Source organism: Pectinophora gossypiella, chromosome 17 (assembly GCF_024362695.1).
Source record: "Pectinophora gossypiella chromosome 17, ilPecGoss1.1, whole genome shotgun sequence".
NCBI lineage: Eukaryota > Metazoa > Arthropoda > Insecta > Lepidoptera > Gelechiidae > Pectinophora > Pectinophora gossypiella.
Window position 1 is genome coordinate 2,518,341 of NC_065420.1, and position 20,651 is coordinate 2,538,991.

A 20,651-nucleotide genomic window follows, 5' to 3' on the forward strand; every position below is an offset into this window, starting at 1 on the left:
CTACCGGAAAATAATGCGTCAAATTGTAAGCAATATGTTACGATTCACAATTTTTCGACAGTTCACAATCTCGCGAGTTAGATTATAATCTAACGTTATTTACAATTTTACGGTGACATAGCCAACAGCTACAGTATATTTATAGTACAGTGTATTTCCGCTTATAATGACAGGGAACTTTCGTAGCCATCTCGTCAAATAGTGTGATGTGTCGTGTAAAATGGTGTCTCTGAAATATTTGTGTTGGCGGTGCAACCCAGTAAGCTAGGGAAAAAATATTTTAGATTCTTATAAGATGAACTACAACCATAACGTTTATGACACAGTCATAACGTAGCATAGCATTACGCCTGTATCCCCGAAGGGTAGACAGATATACATCTATAATATATACATTAAAGAGCATGTTGTACCGTAATCAAATTACGATCTTACTAGAATATCGTTTCAGTAGGTCGCGTGGTGCCGAGTTGTAATAACATATCTATTAGTACCGCAAAAGTATTTAATGCGTTACAAAAGACAGCGAGTGTGGCACCTCTATTGATACTGTAAAAAAAAAAAAAAAAAAAAGAAAGTCAACTTGCAAATTTGACAATTGATTGACATTTCAGCAAAACCGAAAGTCGATTGAGTCTTTTGTGAATTATTTAATTTGTTTTATTAATTTTAAGGAAATGTCGAACGATAATAACTTGGATTTGCACTATGTGCAGCAGTCCTTTCAACGTAGTTTGAAAGAAGACGACGACGTGATCATAGAGGCTTACATAGATGGATACAATGAGCTAGTCAAGTAAGTTGATTTGTATTAAATTATTCCTCCATATGGATAAATGAATCTGTAATTGGTCACGACTGATCGCATTATCCTTAAACGGGTATTATGATAAAATAGCCGTATATCCTTGTTTCTTGAAAATACACCTATTAATTTACATTACAATTTTGATTCAAAAGTCACCTTAAAATGGTATTTCTTATAGGTATTTTTAAAGCATAGTCAAACTTCGCAAAACTGATTTAATTTCGGTTTTAATGTTAACTGAGGGCTTCAATAATTCTTGTTTACTTTTCAATAATTTTAATATTATGGTTAATTATAATGTTAATACTTACTAAAAGCTAATTATTATTATTTATAAATAAGTTGTAAAAGAAACAAATATGAAAAACAATTTCGTTATGTCATATAGAGACTAGTCAAGATTTTTCATCATGAATCATGGCATGACAACAAAAGATTTTTTTCAAGGTTGTATCATTCATGAAGCTTATTACAATTTCTGTATTGTATTGGAAATCAAAGAAATATTAGATTAATGAAGCAAGTATTCACATGATGAAATAGACACTGTCCACAATGGCTGGAGGAAGCTCTAGGTCTGATAGAGTTGTGAAAAAAAAAATAAGTGGTTGAAAAAAATAAGAGTTGTCATAATAAAGGGAAGCAATTACCCAGTACTAGTAGCAAAAAAATGCTACCATAGCAATAAGGCCTTTTGAACTAATTGTTTGTATGTGATTGTCTATTTGTATACAATAAAGAGTTATTTTATTGTATTGATGTCATATTGGGGGGGTTGCGGGCAGTGCAGGACCGATCGTCATGGAGATCCTTGGGGGAGGCCTATGCTCAGCAGTGGGCGTCGTACGGCTGATGATGATGATGTATTGAAGTAGAACTTTTGTATAAGTTGTCTTGTGAGTCATTGCTTTCTTCACCAAAGCCTCTAGTCAGGGTTATTATTAATCCGTCATGACATGGTTCTTGTATCAACTACACAATTATTTACTACATTTATAATATAATATAACTTTTAACTCATCAAGCTAGACCAGACAAAGGTTTTAAAAATGATTCTTCCTAATTTATTAAAATTAGTATTAAGTACCTAAAAAGAAGAAAAAAAAAAAAAAAGAAAAAGAAAAAAGTTATTTATTTCAACAAAAAGGTACAATCATTGCCAAGTGTAGCGGCCTTCTGTTAAGTGAACAACACCTGTGTTAGAAGACCGCGCTCTTCAATATCGATTACTAATGGTACCAATACAAAAGCTTAAAGAAATAAGTAAGTAATAAGTAACTTATGATTAAAATAAAAATATATTTGTATTTTTTTATTTTTTTTGCCTAAAGTGTTCAGTTGAGAGTGGCAGTCTCAAGTGTGTGTAATAAATTAGAATATTATGTAACTACCGTGTTCTTATGTAAGATGAATGTATGTAAGCGTGTGTGAGTGGATGTGTGTGTTGTGTGTGTACTTTACAATCTATAATTTGTGTGTGTAGATACCTATATGTTTAGATATACAGTTATAATATATATGCATGTATCTCAGAGCTAGGGTGTAATTGTAGCATAATTTAGTGAGTGTACTGTCGTTACTTACTCATTATAGTTGATACTCTAGTTTATTCTCCAATTCGGTATAGTCAAGGGTTTTAAGCCAATTTGTTAATATTTTCTTGCAGTCATGATGTTTTAATACAAATATGTTGAGCTCTATCAAAAAAGAAGGGTTATGTGTTTGTTTTACTTTAGATTTATTACTGACTGTTAGCATTTGTACGGTCACGAGCATTAATATGTACTTTGGTACCATGTCACATTAACTTTTTTGACAAATTGAACTGTAAGTCTCACTAAATGTCAAATATTATGGTAGTGCGACAGAGTCCTAAAGTAGGTACATTATATTGCTAATGACTGTATGTGAGAGGATATATTTTTTTTTGACATAGTATTCTATTATATAACTACCTAATTATTATCTGCTTCAGAACCTATTCATTGGTATTAGAGTATAAATTACAATAAAGCCTAATCAGGCAATATAATATTGTGTTATCTAATATTATTTTTGTAAATGAAGATAAGCATTATTTGCAATACCTAATTGTTTTATCTTTCATAAATCTCGCCCGTGATCGCTAATAGGGTAGACAGACAAATCAAAATGCAGGACTTACGGTTCAATTTGTCAAAAAAGTTAATGTGACATGGTTTCAAAGTGTATACATATTAGTACTCGTGACTGTACCTTCCATATAAACATTTCAGTCGTATCATGTACCGCCTAACGCGTAAGGCTTACGGCTATTTAAGACTAAAGTAAGACCCAGAGGGGGTGAGGTCGGCGCCCGATACGAATTGGTGCGGGGCGGAGTGTGACAGTTCTAAATGTAGTATTATTGAATGAAGGTGGGTTTTCGCCAAAATGCTCTGGCCAAGTAGATAATGCCATTTGCGACAGATATACAATGGCCCCGATTCCTGCAGACACCGCGGCCTAATTTTATTTTAAGTTATATCCGTCATTTTCATATCCGTCGAAAAGGAAAGGGACGGATGATTCACAGCTCTTAATTTTAGGAAGAATGAGTAAATGAATGAATAACCCGGGCGAATCAAAAGGTACGTCGCTGGTATGCAATCCGTTTGACGTGCTGTCTACTTAACTGTGTCGGGTTATTGACGGATGTAAAATTTTTAGACGGTTGGTTAAGATTTGTGCTTAAAATTGACGTGTGTTCCATAAATTTTATGCTTGTCGATTACCCGTCCCTTTCCTTTTCGGCGGATAAGAAAATGACAGATATAACTTAAAATAAAATTAGATGGTATTTACAGGAATTAGCACCAATAAGTTACGTTATAAAAAATCCAAATGTGAGCATATACATACCTAAGATCACGCCTATCTATCGTTGGAGCAAGCAGAGACCACCCACTTTCGCATCTTATAAAAAAACGACCGAGAACGAGTGCCCTCTGCACCGGTTCCCAGGTGGCATAGCCGAGCTGCATTGTGTGTCGGATGCGGCGGAGACTTGGTTAGGGGAGCTCAAGCTGGATATGATCCACGCAGGATATTTTATTTTTGACGACGCAATAATAATATTAATAAATAAACGAGAATAATAACATAATCCAATATTTCTTCCAATATTTTTTGGTGGAGCTCGGTGGCGCAGCGGTTAACGCGCTCGGTCTGCGATTGTTGAAGTAAAGCAACTTTCGCAAAGGCCGGTCATTGGATGGGTGACCACAAAAAAAAAAAGTTTTCATCTCGAGCTCCTCCGTGCTTCGGAAGGCACGTTAAGCCGTTGGTCCCGGCTGCATTAGCAGTCGTTAATAACCATCAATCCGCACTGGGCCCGCGTGATGGTTTAAGGCCCGATCTCCCTATCCATCCATAACGAGGCCCGTGCCCCAGCAGTGGGGACGTTAATGGGCTGGCGATGATGATGAATATTTTTTCAGATTCCTAAACTTAATAGGCACAGTATTTTCGTTCGTAAGCAGCGATGTGAAGTCGAAGATCAAAGTGATGGAGAAACACAGGGAGGGCGAGCATGCGGTCTACTACGACTCCTTCCAGAAGATGATGAAGTATGAGAAGGACACCAACTTGCACGAAAAGAGCGGTTTCGTCTCTGGGTCCAGGACTATGTTGCGGTTGCATAGAGGTTTGGGTAAGTTGTGCGACAAAGTCGTTTTAAACATGACATTCAAAGTGCGTAATGTAAACACGGATCATAGTTTTTGAATTATCTGAAGACGAATTCGCGCAAGAACATAGCATTTTGTTTTTGTTCGTCGTTAATTTAAATAATATGTTAGGTTGGTTTGGACACGTAGAGCGGATGATCATCATCAGCCGTACGACGTCCACTGCTGGGCATAGGCCTCCCCCAGGGATCTCCACGACGATCGGTCCTGCGCTGCCCGCATCCAGCGGCTCCCCGCGACCTTCACCAGATCGTCGATCCACCTTGTAGCGGGCCTACCCACTGAGCGTCGTCCGACACGTGGTCGCCATTCCAGAACCCTTCCGCCCCAGCGGCCATCGGTTCTCCTCGCTATGTGTCCTGCCCACTGCCACTTCAGCTTTGCAATTTGCGGATGAAGGATAATAGAATTGCGAAAGCGGTATATAAAGCGAAAGTTGATGGTAGGGCTGGCAGAGGAAGACCTGGGCCTTACATTGACCAAATTGGAGATGTGCTTAGAAAAGGTTTAGTACGATCTACTCTGAACCTGCGTGCCCGTATGAAGCGATTGATGAACGTGGAGGAAGCAAGAGAAGTGTGTCAGTATCGAAGCAAATGGAATTCTATAGTCTCTGCTTACCCCGGTGGGAAATAGGCGTGAGTTTATGTATGTATGTAATTTAATTATTATGTATAATAAAGAGTTTAATATTCGTACGTGCCCTTCGATCACGCAACAACTTCAGACGAATCTGTCTGATCGTGCACAATTTGTTTGTTTGTTCGTTTCTAATAACCAGGTCAAGATCTCAATCATTTGTAACGCGTTAAAGTCAATAAAAATCGTCCCAATTTATTAGCAATAAAGTCTTCCGCCTACTTACTAATAAATACTTATTAGCACGAAACGGAACCATTAACCTGCTTTAATGTCGACAAACTATTTCTTGTTTCGCTGCGGGATTGTGATCGACTATAAAAATTAACGCTGGAAACAAATACAGATGATACTTACACACGTCATCATCATTCCCCTAGCATTATCCCGTTTGTCATAGCGGTATAGGTTTGAAAAAAAGGGCCTCCGTTGTCTAGTGGTTAGAGCGGCTCACGATCTGGAGGTCCGGGTTCGATTCCCGATGGGGACATTGTCGAAATCATTTTGCGAGACTGTCCTTTGTTTGGTAAGGACTTTTCAGGCTTGAATCACCTGGTTGTCCAAAAAGTAAGATGATTCCGTGCTTCGGAGGGCACGTGAAGCCGTTGGTCCCGGCTATTAGCCGTAAAAACACCTCCACCAACCCGCATTGGAGCAGCGCGGTGGAGTATGCTCCATACCCCCTCCGGTTGAATGAGGGGAGGCCTGTACCCAGCAGTGGGACGTATATAGGCTGTTTATGTATGTGTATGCACGCATGCAGGCTAGAAGACCCGGGGGTGAGGTTAGCGCCCGATATGAATTGGAGCGGGGCGAAGAGTTACCATCTATCATCCCCCTTTTTTCACAGGGTCCGCTTACCTAACCTGAAGATCTGACAGGTCCGGTTTTTTTTACAGAAGCGACTGCCTAACCTTCCAACCCGCGAAGGGGAAACCAGCCCAATAGGTTAGGTCACATACCTACCTAAGAAATACATTTCTCGGGAATGTGGGTTTCCGCACGATGTTTTCCTTCACCGCTGAACACGTGATAATCATTTATGATCCTAACATGAATTCGTAACAAATTAAAAAAAACAAAAATATTTTTTTGGCCTTATAGATAGTAACACTCTGAGTGACCAAAAACATCGGCACAAACTGCGTATTCAAAAAGTTGTCAACAAGCTAATCGTCCACATATTTTTGAACATTTTGACTGCTTGGATACCATTGGCGCAGTGATTATAAACTGCCTATATACGTCCCACTGCTGGGCACAGGCCTCCCCTCAATCAACCGGAGGGGGTATGGAGCATACTCCACCACGCTGCTCCACTGCGGGTTGGTGGAGGTGTTTTTACGGCTAATAGCCGGGACCAACGGCTTAACGTGCCCTCCGAAGCACGAAATCATCTTACTTTTTCGGACAATCAGGTGGTTCAAGCCTGAAAAGTCCTTACCAAACAAAGGACAGTCTCACAAAGTGATTTCGACAATGTCCCCATCGGGAATCGAACCCGGACCTCCAGATCGTGAGCCTAACGCTCTAACCACTAGACCACGGAGGCTGTTGTTATTGGCGCAGTGGGTGTAGTCATATTTACGACAAAATTGTGCCGAACTATTCGTCATTGTAAGCGTCTCGCGAATCTGGACGATTAGGTTGTTGCCAACTTTTTGAACACGCAGGTTGTACCGATGTTTTTGGTCACTTAGAGTGTTTCTATCTATACGGCCACCTTGAACGTCTCTAATTATTGAACATTCTGAATGTTGCTAACTTATGTATACCTTGACTGTCACTATTTGCTTCTGACTGTACTAATACTTTCAATCGCAGACTTCATCCGTCTCTTCCTGAAGCGCATAAGCGAGGCGGAAGACTCCGCGAACACGTGCGCGGTCTGCCAAGCGGCGTACAACGAGACGTTAGCGGAGTTCCACCCCTGGTACATCAGGAAAGCAGCCACCCTTGCCATGCACGCGCTGCCGCACCGTCCCGACCTGCTCAAAAAGGTAACATGACGGGAAATGATAATAATAAGCAAGCGCCATAGTTCCCCATAGCTCCAGTATCCCGGTCCACTAACCCCCAACCCAATAGCCCAGTTCCCTTTGTTCCCATAATTTGCAATAGTCCTACACGAACCAGGGATTGTCTTTGGGTGCACTCCCATAGTGCATACAGGGATAATCGCCGGTTGGTGTCACACCACATTTAGATTAAACTGGCCTCTACGTGTTGGCTTCGGCCCCACGCACGCCTTCCAAAAGTCCGGGCCTCCATAGGCCCGAGATATGAAAAAGACATACAATAATAATAATAGTTTATTGTCAACAGTTACAGTAACAATGTTTAGTACATTGAGCTTATTTTTAACTGGAACATGGTACAAAGCATAGTCCACTGACTTCCAAACTAAGTGGAAAACTTGTGACTTGGAAGGCAGGGTTCCGTCGTACATATTTGTGGAAACAGTAATATTATAATCTAACTGTAACAATTACAAAAATCATAAAAAAGTAAGGTTATATTTAAACAAACAAAGTGTGTGCGTGTATAGGTATGTGTGCGCACGTGTGTGTGTGTGTGTCTATGTATGTGTGTGTGTGTGTGTGTGTGTGTGTGTGTGTGTGTGTGTGTGTGTCTATGTATGTATGTGTGTGAAAATGACGAAATGACGTATCTTATAGGTTAATTTTAGCGCCAATACCGAGATAGCGGTGCTAATTCCTGTAGACAGAATCTAATTTTATTTAAAGTTATACCTGTCATTTTCTTATCCGCCAAATGTTAATTTTAAATTGAACGAATAACCCGGGCGAATAAAATAGGCATCTCGCTCATATGCAACCCGTTTGACGTGTGCCGTCAACTTAATTCTGTCGGGTTATTGGCCAATATACAATTTTGGAAGGGTTTTTTTTAAATTGACGTGTGTTGCATAAATATGCGTCCCTATCTTTTTCAGCGGAGAAGAAAATTACAAGTATAGCTTAAAATACAATTAGATGGTGTGTACAGGACCATTACCACTACCACCATAACCACCACCACCACCACCATTATTTTGCTACTGTGAGTGTGTTTTGGCGTCAATAATCAACTACAGCAAATGTGAAGAGCATGCTGCTGTGTTTATTTCCGTTCACAGGTAACTCCTAATCAAAGTCAAGTAACAATAGACTTACCGATAACAGTCTCTTTTAAACGCTGTTAACTATCTGATAACTGCGTGTGAATTGGCATTGATATTGAACTAGCTACACACCAATGATAACTACCACTGGTATACTGAATATAGAGAGAAAATAAAATATTTGAAGAGCTATAGAATATTTTTTAAAATACTTATCCGAAAACTGTCAATTCTTCTTCTTCTATCGTGTGGGTTGTGAGGTGAATTACCAAACCCATCAACCCTGGTGTCAGGGTTATTATTGAGCCGCCATAGGCCCCTGACATGACTCATGTAACGACTACGTACTTACATCAGTAAGTAATAACCGGGACCAACGGCTTAACGTGCCTTCCCGGATCTTTTTACTTTTTGGACAATCAGGTGATCAGCCTGTAATGTCCTAACCAAACTAGGGATCACAAAGTGATTTTTGTCAAGTCTGAATCATCCCCCCCAACTTTTGTTTTTTGACGTGACAAGTATCCAATTGACTATGAAATATTCGACATATTTCATTATGTCTGATAAAACCCCTCCCCCCACAAAGTTCAGACTTGAATCGTATGGTGTCAGACGTCACACACACAGATACACGTGTACGATAATGTCAATGTGTAGTGTCTGTGTAAAACGATGGTTGTTTGTATGAAGTGTCCGGGATGTGACCGGGGTTCGAACCGGCGCTCTCCGTTTGAGAAGCAAGCCAGTAAACTACAGGACTACGTGCTAAGTACATCAATCAATCAATAATACTTTATTGCACAACGACATATACAAAGAACATAAATATACGAATAAAAATAAGAACAATAGGCGGCCTTATTGCTAAACAGCAATTACGGTCACGAGCATTAATATGTATACACTTTGGTACCATGTCACATTAACTTTTTTGACAAATTGAACTGTAAGTCTCAGTAAATGTCAAATATAAATATAGTGCGACAGAGTCCTAAAGTGGGTACATTATATTGCTCATGACTGTACATACATACAATACAATACAAAACAAAAACTCTTTATTGCACTTGAATCACATTAAAAATAATTAGTATTATATTAAAATTGGGATACATGTACATATTATGTAATAAAAGACAAATGTTATTTCCAGATCTTCGGAAACGATGAAAGCCTGACTGCTGCGTTAGCCATCTTGCCTCAAACCCTCTCGTCTTGCGACGAGGTCTACCAGCGAGTCCAGAGACTGTACACTGAGTTCGACTTCCACGGACTACCCTAACTCGGTGATACCAGTAAGAAGGTTTTTATTTTGCAAAGAGTTTTTATGGAAACCAATTTGAGGTGAGAACTATTCATCAGAGAATACAGTATAAATAGGTATTACAAAGAAATTTTAACCGTGTATTCAGCCGGCAAGCAGGCGTGCAAAAGCACGAGATGCTCTTCACGTTTATAGCGGTATAGGTTTGAAAAAAAAAAGAGGCTTTACAACTCAATGCATGCATGCAGGCTTGAAGACCCAGAGGGGGTGAGGTAGGCGTCCGGTACGAAATGGTGCGGGGCGGAGTGTTACCATCTATACGCAGTATTATTCTTTATTCTGTAACCTTGACTCTGTGTGCATTGACAAACGTTGAAAATATATAAAATTCAATGTTCTATTGTAATTAAAACACATAATAACGGGTTCTTAACGCGTTTAAAGCAAGGATATGAGACTCCCGATATTTATATTTGGTATGTGTTTTAATTACGATAATAATCGCGTAAACTTAAAACAATGTATAATGTTCAATTGGTTTCTATAAAAGCTGCGATAAGATTATTTGTGTTGCCAATGTGAATAACGTTCCAAAAATAAACCTAACTAAACAAATTATGGAGGTATGTAAATAATATGAAAATTCCAAAATTATTGTAAGTTGGAAAATCAGAATTGTTCATTTTATAGGTACTAAAAAAAAATTTACAAAGAAACTGAAATAATCGATGGAAAACCAAAATTTTGGATAAGTGAAACTTGGGGTTGGAAGGCAAGAGGGAAACCGCTGCCATATTTTTCCCTAAAAAGTAGCATGGAGAATGCTACACCGAAAAGACGTGGCTCTTAAATTAGTGATGTGATGAATTGAAACTTAATTAGTAAGTATTCTAGTAAGAAAATTCACTAATATTTGGCAGAAAAAAGCAAAATCCTGGTATAAAATTGTATTTAACTAGCACGCAGGCGTGCTAAGGTTATACAATGTTTTTTTTTAATCGCCTTATTACAAAACAAAGACTAAAGGCTATAGGAAAAAAGACTAAAGGCTGCGATTCCTGCAGACACCTAATTTTATTTTAAGTTATACCCGTCATTTTCTTATCCACCGAAAAGGAAAGGGACAGATGATTGACAAATGTTAATTTTAAAATGAATGAGTAAATTAATGAATAACCCGTGCGAATAAAATAGGCATCTTGCTGATATGCAACCCGTTAGACTTGTACTGTCAACTTAATTTTGTCGGGTTATTGGCAAATGTAAAATTTTGAGAGGGTGTTTAATTTCTGCCTAACATTTACGTGTTCCATAAATTTTACGCCTGACGATTACCCGTCCCTTTCCGTTTCGGCGGATTAGAAAATGACAGGTATAACTTAAAATAAACTTAGATGGTGTGTATTGGGATCGGTACCCATAGCGCCGACTTACGGATGCTTTCTTCTTACCATGAAGAAATATGAAGATATTAGAATGTAGATTGGTATAACTTTGTTGATTATATGAATATAAGGAACGGGAATATAAAACGGTGTCGTTCTTGTTATGTTATCGACTAACCTTCTTAAAGCTGTAGCATTAGTTGCAACTGTGTCATTCTTGAAAAGAGCTCTTATATGGTTATAGACAAGCACTTTGGGATTATTAAATCGTTCACACAATAGTTGCCATGCTATAGTATAGTTACTCTCAGAATACTCCAGTGAGCCTATGACCTCTAAGGCACTATCCTTCAGGCAGCTTCGTAGGTATTTAAATTTTTGAATAACCCTTAGATTGGATTTATTAATTAGAGAATCGAAGGTGTCCCTGAATTCAATCCACTCATACATTACATGTCAGCCATATAATACGGTATTATTAGGTAGATACCACGGAAACCTAGGTAGATACCCAAGCGTCACCCAACAGGGTCCACATAATATCAGCGTCGTGGTTCACGCCGCGACTTGTGCTGAGTGAGGCCCTTTTATCTCAGGACGTCCACCACCACCTTATGGTCATTTCGACAAACATCCGTCTTGCTTTTTTGTAATTGTTTTAGTGGAAATTTGATAATGATGTTGTTGTCTTTTTTTGTGTGTGGCGTCCTTTTATAATAAACTTTTTCTATTCTATTCTATAAACCCATTACACCTGTGGGGTCAAAAAGACCAAATCGAAGCTATTCATCTAAAAAGCAATACTGCAATTTGACATTTGCGCATATAAAAGTGAGTGCGCAATGCAATCAAATGTCAAATAAGCATGCCAATATTTATATATTTTAATAGCCATAAAGGCGGCTAATCAGCTCGCGAGCCTTCAGCGCTCCCCATTTGTCCGCCCATTTGCGGTAAATCAATAATAAATCACGTCAACAAAAAAAAAAAATGCCCCATATCTTATATTTCTATTATTATTTTCATATTTTAACAATCAGACATAACACATCTGAGATCTTAGCTTAGTTTTGTAATAAGGCTGTGAAAGTTTAATATCATAAATCAATAATAATTTATTTTACCTCTACCTTCGATATCACGTAATTATAAAACGACCTTACGGTATTTCTTTCATAAAAAAAGTATTACAAAAGCATTTTTTTACACTATAGGGTGTTAGTGACGTCATAACGAAAACCTTGAGGGGTGATTCGGTCCTTGATTGTGAGTTGTAATCAAGTGGAATTTTCCGTAAATAATAAAAAAAATCCACTTGGCATTAAGTCGATATCATGGCCTGAATCATCCCCCTCAGTATTCGTTACGATGTCACTAACACCCTGTATAACATCTGTTATTTCGCTATAAGGATCGTAAGTAATTATTAGTATTTCTTTGATTAATGTACTTACTATTTTATTCGATTATATAAACAAGTGTCTACCCCAAACGTAGCAAGATTACATTGAGAACAGGACAGAGGTATAGGACATCGCCTAGCGCGACAGAGACAAAATAACTATACGTCTCATTCGCACTGACGGTCTACAGCTTAGTATGAATTAGACGACAGATATGTCATTCTAATAATGCTACAAATGCCTCTCATTAAACCATAGAGTATGTATACTCCACCACGCTGCTCTACTATAAGTTCGTGGAGTATTTAGAATAATTGCCATTACTTAAGTCTTTATTAAAATTAATTTAGCTTATCATCTTATTATTGCGTATATGAGATTTGATAAGATATATCACTGTTATGTATTTAGACTTTTGAAGACCTTTTTCCGATAACGATAAGATGTAAAATTAAGGAGGAAGATAAATATTTGTCTACCATGTATGTCCTACTTATGTTCCTTGGTATAGAGGTCTACTTATAATGTACGGTCACGAGCATCAATATGCATACACTTTGGTACCATGTCACATGTTTTTTTTTTGTTCTGGTTTTGGAACTATGCCTATACAGCCATATATGTCTTATGTATTTTTTTCTTGATAATGATTAATGAAATAATAAAAGGTGATGTCGATGAATGATGAAACCTAAGCCCCCCCACCTTTGAAGCAGACTCTTGCTCTGAACCCCAACGAATTAACTCAGAAGTCCGCAGAAACTTTCGAGTTATAAAGCGGGTTGTTGGCACGAAGCGAAAATAGATAGGTACACTTTGTTTATTGAATAATCCGATATAACACTATCGCGAATGTTTTCCGACTAACTTAATGCGATCATTAACCACAAAACACTACTTCGTATTAATTATTTAGATTATTCAATGAAGAAAGCAACCGTCCCGTTCCCGCCAAAAAGAGCGTCACATGTTTTTTGACAAATTGCAGTCTCATTAATCATTAAATGTCAAATATGTTGATGCGACAGAGTCCTAAAGTGGGTACATTATATTGCTCATGACTGTACGTGAAAATCGCCGGCGGTAGTAAGCGGCTGCAAAGCCATGGCTTTGGTATGAAGAACTTTTCACATAGCGAACACAGAGCGACAAGTATCTTTAAGGACAAAACCAATTTTTTTTACAGTTTTTATTAATAAAGTATGTATGGTGCTCGCCAGCGCCACCCTGTCATATCCCGGGAACTCCATACAAAGATCCCATTCTTACCGTATGTCGCCTTACCCCGTAAGTGCAAGCGAGACAGATAGTTCCGTTGCGCTACTTCCTCCTTAGCGACTATTTAGACTATAGTAAGATCTAAAGGGGGAAGTAAATCTATCTCGGCGAATAGGGTAGTTTCCAAACAGACAAATCAGTTACTTTTTACTAAACGTCAAAACACTAAATTACTATGGAATCAGTATGAAAAAGGAACCTGTCACGTCATAGAAAAACGTGTCAAAATGTCGCACTTACTATTACATTTTACTTTATTAAAATTCATAAATAAGTTAAATGAAAAAAATTAACGTTTTTTGTCACGTTTAGATCTGTATTTAGGAGTCAGAATTCACAATTTATCTTTGACCTAGGAAACTACACAGTTGGTGTGGGGCGGAGATTTACCATTCTATACGTACTAGTTTTTTATTCTATGCTCCTGTCAATGTCATCCAAATGTCAAGATACTTGTCGACCTCTATAGTTTTAAAATGTCAACCGAGTTAGTGCTTGAAACAGCCAGTGTGCTAAAACAGTTATTTTTATACTTAGATCTCAACAGTTTACAATTAGTACATATTTTATAATAACACTTTGCTGGCAAATAGAATAACGTAATAATTATGTTAGTTACTATAATACTAAGGCGCTGCTTTAAAAATATAATTAATACGAATATAAATAAAAGCAACTGTAAACATTAATAATTATTATAAGGAATTGATTTTTTTGTGTTAAAATGGCAACATTTTGTTAACGTTAAAATGAATATAAAAATATATCTAAAATAAAGTCATACGGTGTTACTACAAAACACAAGCTAAAAATAAACTAGGTTTAAAATAGTATTTCGCGCCACGAAAGAAGTCGGCGGATTTTAATAAAACTAACTTGACAAGTCATAATAATTGTATGCAGAATCTGCGACAGTAGCGCCGCGGCCTTCGGGATTTCATTCGTGTACGGATTATATTTTAAACATAGTTTATCTTTTAGTCTTTGTTTTGTAGTAACAACTTTATAATTAAAATATATTAAATAAAAAAAAGAATTTGTATTCTAATTATTAAGGAAATGTTGCCATTTTAAGAGAATTAAAAGGACCATTGTAATAAAAACAATAAAAAAAATAACTATCATACTGAAAATAAATATAAAAAAAAACTTTTTGACGTAAATATTGAGCTCAAGCTGTAACCGTTGCTCATGTATTTGGTGTGTGTAGCTTTTGTATTTAATAGATGTGTTCATACTTGTAGTTTACATGGGTTTATATTCATACAGATTAAAAAAATAGCTTTACGTAAGCAGCATAAACCGCGTCTATTGGAAATCCGCGGTATTTGCCGCGTCAGTTGCTTTAAAAACATCGAAACTATTTTAATTAACTATTTGTATTTATGAATTTGAAAATGGAATTCCGCTTTATACGTATAAATATAATTTATTTTTTACAATGTTTGGCTAAATTATTAGGAAATTATTTTAGAGTTATGTAGTTAAGTAAGTACGGTCTGTTACACATTATTGTCATTACATTTTTATACTTTTTCATTGTTTTTCTATTGTATATTTTTTAAGTGCTAATCATGGTGTGTAAACTATAAATCCCTACTTTTTACAAAAATTGTGTTCGTACATTCCCAAAGCATTCCCATCAGATAATACTGGGAATATGGATAGTAAAGTAGCATAAATTATTTTGTAAATATAGCTGTTTTGTATGCGCAGATAAAATATATTTTGCAAGTTTCAAATGGGTTTTATTTTCCTGACATTTCTAACTCTTAAATGGACTAACAACCAATAGGGTAACCAAACAATGATGGGACTTCCCAGGCTACGTTTAGTTAAAAAATATAGATGGCACAGTTCAGATTTAACGTTACCTGTTTTCTCATTTAACAGCCTCCGTGGTCTAGTGGTTGGAGGGTGAGGCTCACGATCTGGAGGTCCGGGTTCGATTCCCGATGGGGACATTGTCGAAATCACTTTGTTTGTCCTTTGTTTGGTAAGGACTTTTCAGGCTTGAATCACCTGATTGTCCGAAAAAGTAAGATGATTCCGTGTTTCGGAGGCCACGTTAAGCCGTTGGTCCCGGCTATTAGCTGTAAAAACACCTCCACCAACTCGCAGTGGAGCAGCGTGGTGGAGTATGCTCCATACTCCCTCCGGTTGATTGAGGGGAGGCCTGTGCCCAGCAGTGGGACGTATATAGGCTGTTTATGTTATGTTGTTATGTTTTCTCATTGCTCGGGTACACAATTATTCAAAAATGTAATTGCAGAGGCGTATATAAAAATAATTGTTGCTTGATATTTATATCAGATACTTACGTATAGTTATGTTACTACCTATACTGCTTCAGTTTATTTTATCAGAATAATAATAGGTGGAATATGTGTTATGCCTGGGTGTAATAACAAGAGTCATCACCTACTGAATAAAGATATGTTTGACTTACCTTATTGACGTGGCTTTTACTGCGTCTCCAATTGGCTCGAACTTCAGGACGTCAGGCGCTTATTGTGCCCGTCTTTCCCACTCTCGACCACGCAGCACGCTACTTGATAAGTTGCCGATATCGGTGTTCATTATCGTAATATATCGCGATAAACAGAACTACCTCTAAAACACGTGTTGTCACTCCGACAGACATTCAACAACTGAATGAGGTATTGTATTGACGCTCTAGTGTGCGAGGTGAGGGTAAACTCAAATAAAAGTGTCAAAGCAGACGTCAAATCAGTGTTGCCAGCGGAAAAAAAACGTTTACACCCAAAAACTCGACTAAAATCTATGAAGTTTCATAAGTTCAATTCTTATACAATTATACTCGAACTCACAATAGAACTTAGGTATTTCATTAACTATCGCAAAATTAAAACAACAATGTATTATAATCACATTTTATTCGATTCGTCAAGTAGAATAACATAACTGGATGAACTAAACATCAACATTGTTTAAATCAACAATAAAAAATAAACATAATAATAATAATATACCTCTAGCATGAGTGACCTTATTATGCACAGCTTATGACCATATTACACCTATTAGAATGAGAATACATTGCGCCCAAAGCCTTCAGAATGCCTACTTCTCATTTACCTGGCCGTAAAATAATTTAAATTGAACCCGGTAGGTAGCGCTGTTATCGGGCAGAATCACGCCATTTTAGCAATTAAATATTCATTTATAAAATAATAGTATTTTATGCAACAGTTGTATAAGAAGGGTCAAAAAATGCGAGTGGCGTGAGTTGCGATGTGAGCCTTGGCGAACATCGCAATAAGAGACGCCACGAGCATTTTTTGACCTAGTTATACAACGTTGCATACAATACTTTTTCTACGACGACGTAATTTTAAATGAAACAAAAATTTTCCAATTTATTTTCCAACGCGCGGGAAAATGGCGGCAAATGTATACTTTTTTTTTATAGTATATCTATGGCACCAAACAAAGTAAAGGTGCCAGTTTCCAGGTCAAAAAAAAAAAAAAAACAACAACAATGCTTTTTTGGCGACATTATAGTACAGTTACACTTTGTAAACAATGCTTTTATAGGCCATAGAGCATACACTTTTTCAAAGAGTTTAATTATGTATGTACTTATATTAGACTTTTTGGTTATTTAAATGCCAGATTAAAGTAGAGGAGTAGAAAAATATATATATAAGTCGCTGGCTGTCCGGTGTAATATGCTGGCTCGTAGGTTTGCACGATGTTCAACAGCAGTCAAAATCACGCTCTTTAAAGCCTACTGTCAATCGTTTTACACGTGCAGCCTATGGGCTACTTTCACGCAGCGGAAGTACAGCGACCTGCGAGTCCAGTACAATAACGCATTCAGGATGCTGGTGGGGCTGCCGTGGCGCTGCAGCGCGTCGGGGATGTTCGCGGATGCGCGGGTCGATGGTTTCGCCGCCATTATTAGGAAGCGGTGCGCGTCCCTACTAGCGCGCGTCCGGGGCACCACCAGCACCATCCTGAGTGTGTTCGCAGACAGGTGGGACTCTCCACTGCTGCGCAGGTGGATGAAGCTCCATACCGACTGACAGACTGACTGACAGGACTGATGCATTATTTTTAGTTACTAACATTAGAGAGTAAGAAAATTGTTACTAACAAACTATGGACAAATGTCTGAAAATAAAATAAATAATAATAATAAAATAATTCAGAGCCAGTGAAACGAGAAACCAAGTATTCACTAATGGCAACACTAAGTAGTTCGGCGCGCGCGCTAAATTTTAAATGTTTAGTGACCATAAACAAACAGTATTTTTTTACAACAAAATTACTTTCTTTTTACTTAAACATTTGGAGGACTATACATAAAAGAAGCTTTGATTTGGCAAAGGCAACTAACTATTTCGGATTATTAGATTTCGGATCAAGCATTTCAATCAGTATTATTTTTATTTGTTTATTTTTATTTTTTTAAAGAACGTCTAGGGCCCTGTGCCGAGGTTTTTCTTGCAGCTTCTTTTCCCCGGCTATACAGGTTGTGAGAAGCTGCAGTAGTTTTAGGCGGATGAGACGTTCGTTATGTAAAAATTGACGATTCAAAGTGTAACTATGTTACCTACTGAATAAAGATATTTTTGAATTTGAATTAAAAACGCATGAAAAATCGTATGGTGAAAAAATACTTCTATTTTCATATTTGTAGTCTGTGAATAAATATATACATTATTATTTATTATAAGTCCTATTTTACATATTGAATGAGGGACTTTCCAGGCAACGTTCACTACAAATATAGATAGAGTTGCTCAGTTCAAACGTGATAATTACCCATTTTCTTATTACTCGGGTACATAATTATTCCAAAATACAAAGTAATGGCAGAAGCATATATAAAAATAATTTTTGCTTGATATTTGCATCACATTATGATACAATTATGTTGCTACCTATATAGCTTCTCTTTATTTTGATCAGAATAATAATGGGTGGAAGATGTAATGTAATATCACAAACAGACGCTGAATGATGACTTTAATGACAATGACATTTGACATCCCCACAGACTATATCAAGCAGCTATTATTTTAAATACGCATGCAATGGTACATTACATTATACTGCCTTCATTCTAATCAATGACAGAATCCAATTTTCAAAAAATGTTTTTTGTAACTTCTGGTGGAAAAATCTTGATAAGCAAAAATACGTGTCTTCTATTTAAACAAGTACTTTCGAAATAGCATAAAAAAACCAATTGTGCCTGGGTGTAATAAATAAAAAGGGTCACCATTTATACCTAAAAACAAGATGAAAGATGCCTATATCTGTCATCCATAAAATTAGAAGATTAAACGAAGAAAAAACTGTACAGCACCATCTATATTGATTTTGAGGAACGTAGTCTGGAAAGTCCGCCATTGCTAAAACCCCTAAATTGTGTATAATATAATAAAATACGCAATGTAACATTGCGATTAAACATATGTAACTATTACGTGTAAAATCTAATCAACACTACAGATTATATTTTCTCTTCTATCGCTTTTACTAATCCAAGAAAACATCACAGGCAAAATCTTATAACACTTTACGAATGATAGACAAAAAATACTGGCCCCGATTCCTGCAGACACCTCCTAATTTTATTTTAAGTTATACCCGTCATTTTCTTATCCACTGAAATGGAAATTGACAGGCATAAAAATTATGGAACACACGTCAATTTTAGGCAGAAATTTATAAAACCCTTCTAAAATTTTATATTGGCCAATAACCCGACAGAATTAAGTAAGCACACGTCATACGGGTTGTATATGAGCGAGATGTCTATTTTATTTGCCCGGGTTATATCATTCGTTTTAAAATGAACATTTGTGAATCATCCGTCCCTTCCCATTTCGGCGGGTAAGAAAATGACAGGTTTAACTTAAAATAAAACTAGATGGTATATACCGGAATCAGCACCGCTATCTCTGAAAATGGCGCCAAAATTACCTCTAAGATACGTAATTTCGCGAACTGACAAAAGTTTATAATTTAATCCGCTAGGCGCATTTTTTACGCAGTTATGTCGCTATTGGGTAGTTCTTCGAAGATCGGTGGTCAGTTACATTTTGGCCTTTTTATAAATATCCAGTTAGAACTTAAGTCTCTTCTATCGAGGTGGAATACCAACCTCAGCAACCCCGGTGTCAGAGTTACTATTGAGCCGCCAAAGGCCCCTGACATGGCTCATGTAACGATTACTTACATTAGTAAGTAGTAACCGGGACCGACGGCTTAACGTGCCTTCCGAAGCACGGATCATCTTACTTTCGGACAATCAGGTGATCAGCCTGTAATGTCCTAAACAAACTAGAGATCACAAAGTGATCGTTGTGATATGTCCCCACCGGGATTCGAATCCGGGACCTCCGGATCGTGAGCGCTCAACGCTAAACCACTGGACTTCTAACTGGATATTTGCATAAAGACAAATGGCTAGGATATTTTTGCGTTCACAGTAATGTAACTGAATTCCGATGTTCGAAGAACTGCCTAACTAAACTGAAAACTCATGTTGTATGTGTTTATCTGTGTATTATTTATAAGTTTAAATCTATTATTGAAAAGTTTAAATCTAAAGCTACTCTATACAATCCGCACTATAATCTACATTGTAGAGACGATTAAAGGCATTTATTTTGTACATTAATTTTACTTTTGAGGCAAATTATTATTAGCTTAATTAAAGCACATAATAACGGGTTCTTACCGCGTTTAAATGGGGATATGAGACTCCCGATATTTCGACACTGTTGCAAGTGCCATGATCACGGGATGACTGACTGACTGATGACAGTCATCCCGTGATCATGGCACTTGCAACAGTGTCGAAATATCGGGAGTCTCATATCCCCATTTAAACGCGGTAAGAACCCGTTATTATGTGCTTTAATTATGATAATAACCGCGTAAACTTAAAACAATGTATTATTAGCTTCATAAATATATTAGGGTAATTCGTGGTCTACTATAAACTATTATAACATATATACAGGGTGTTAGTGACATCGTAACGAATACTGAGGGGGATG

At 37.2% G+C, this 20,651-nt stretch overlaps 1 protein-coding gene across 1 annotated transcript; it reads left to right on the plus strand.

The window, feature by feature from the left end:
- Positions 1–613: 613 nt before the first annotated feature.
- Positions 614–9,638, plus strand: LOC126374456 (ceramide-1-phosphate transfer protein). Its single transcript, XM_050021108.1, has 4 exons — positions 614–796; positions 4,267–4,478; positions 6,979–7,154; positions 9,435–9,638. The coding sequence occupies exons 1-4, from the start codon at positions 678–680 to the stop codon at positions 9,561–9,563; spliced, it is 636 nt and encodes a 211-aa protein (XP_049877065.1). The 5' UTR covers positions 614–677; the 3' UTR covers positions 9,564–9,638.
- Positions 9,639–20,651: the final 11,013 nt, after the last annotated feature.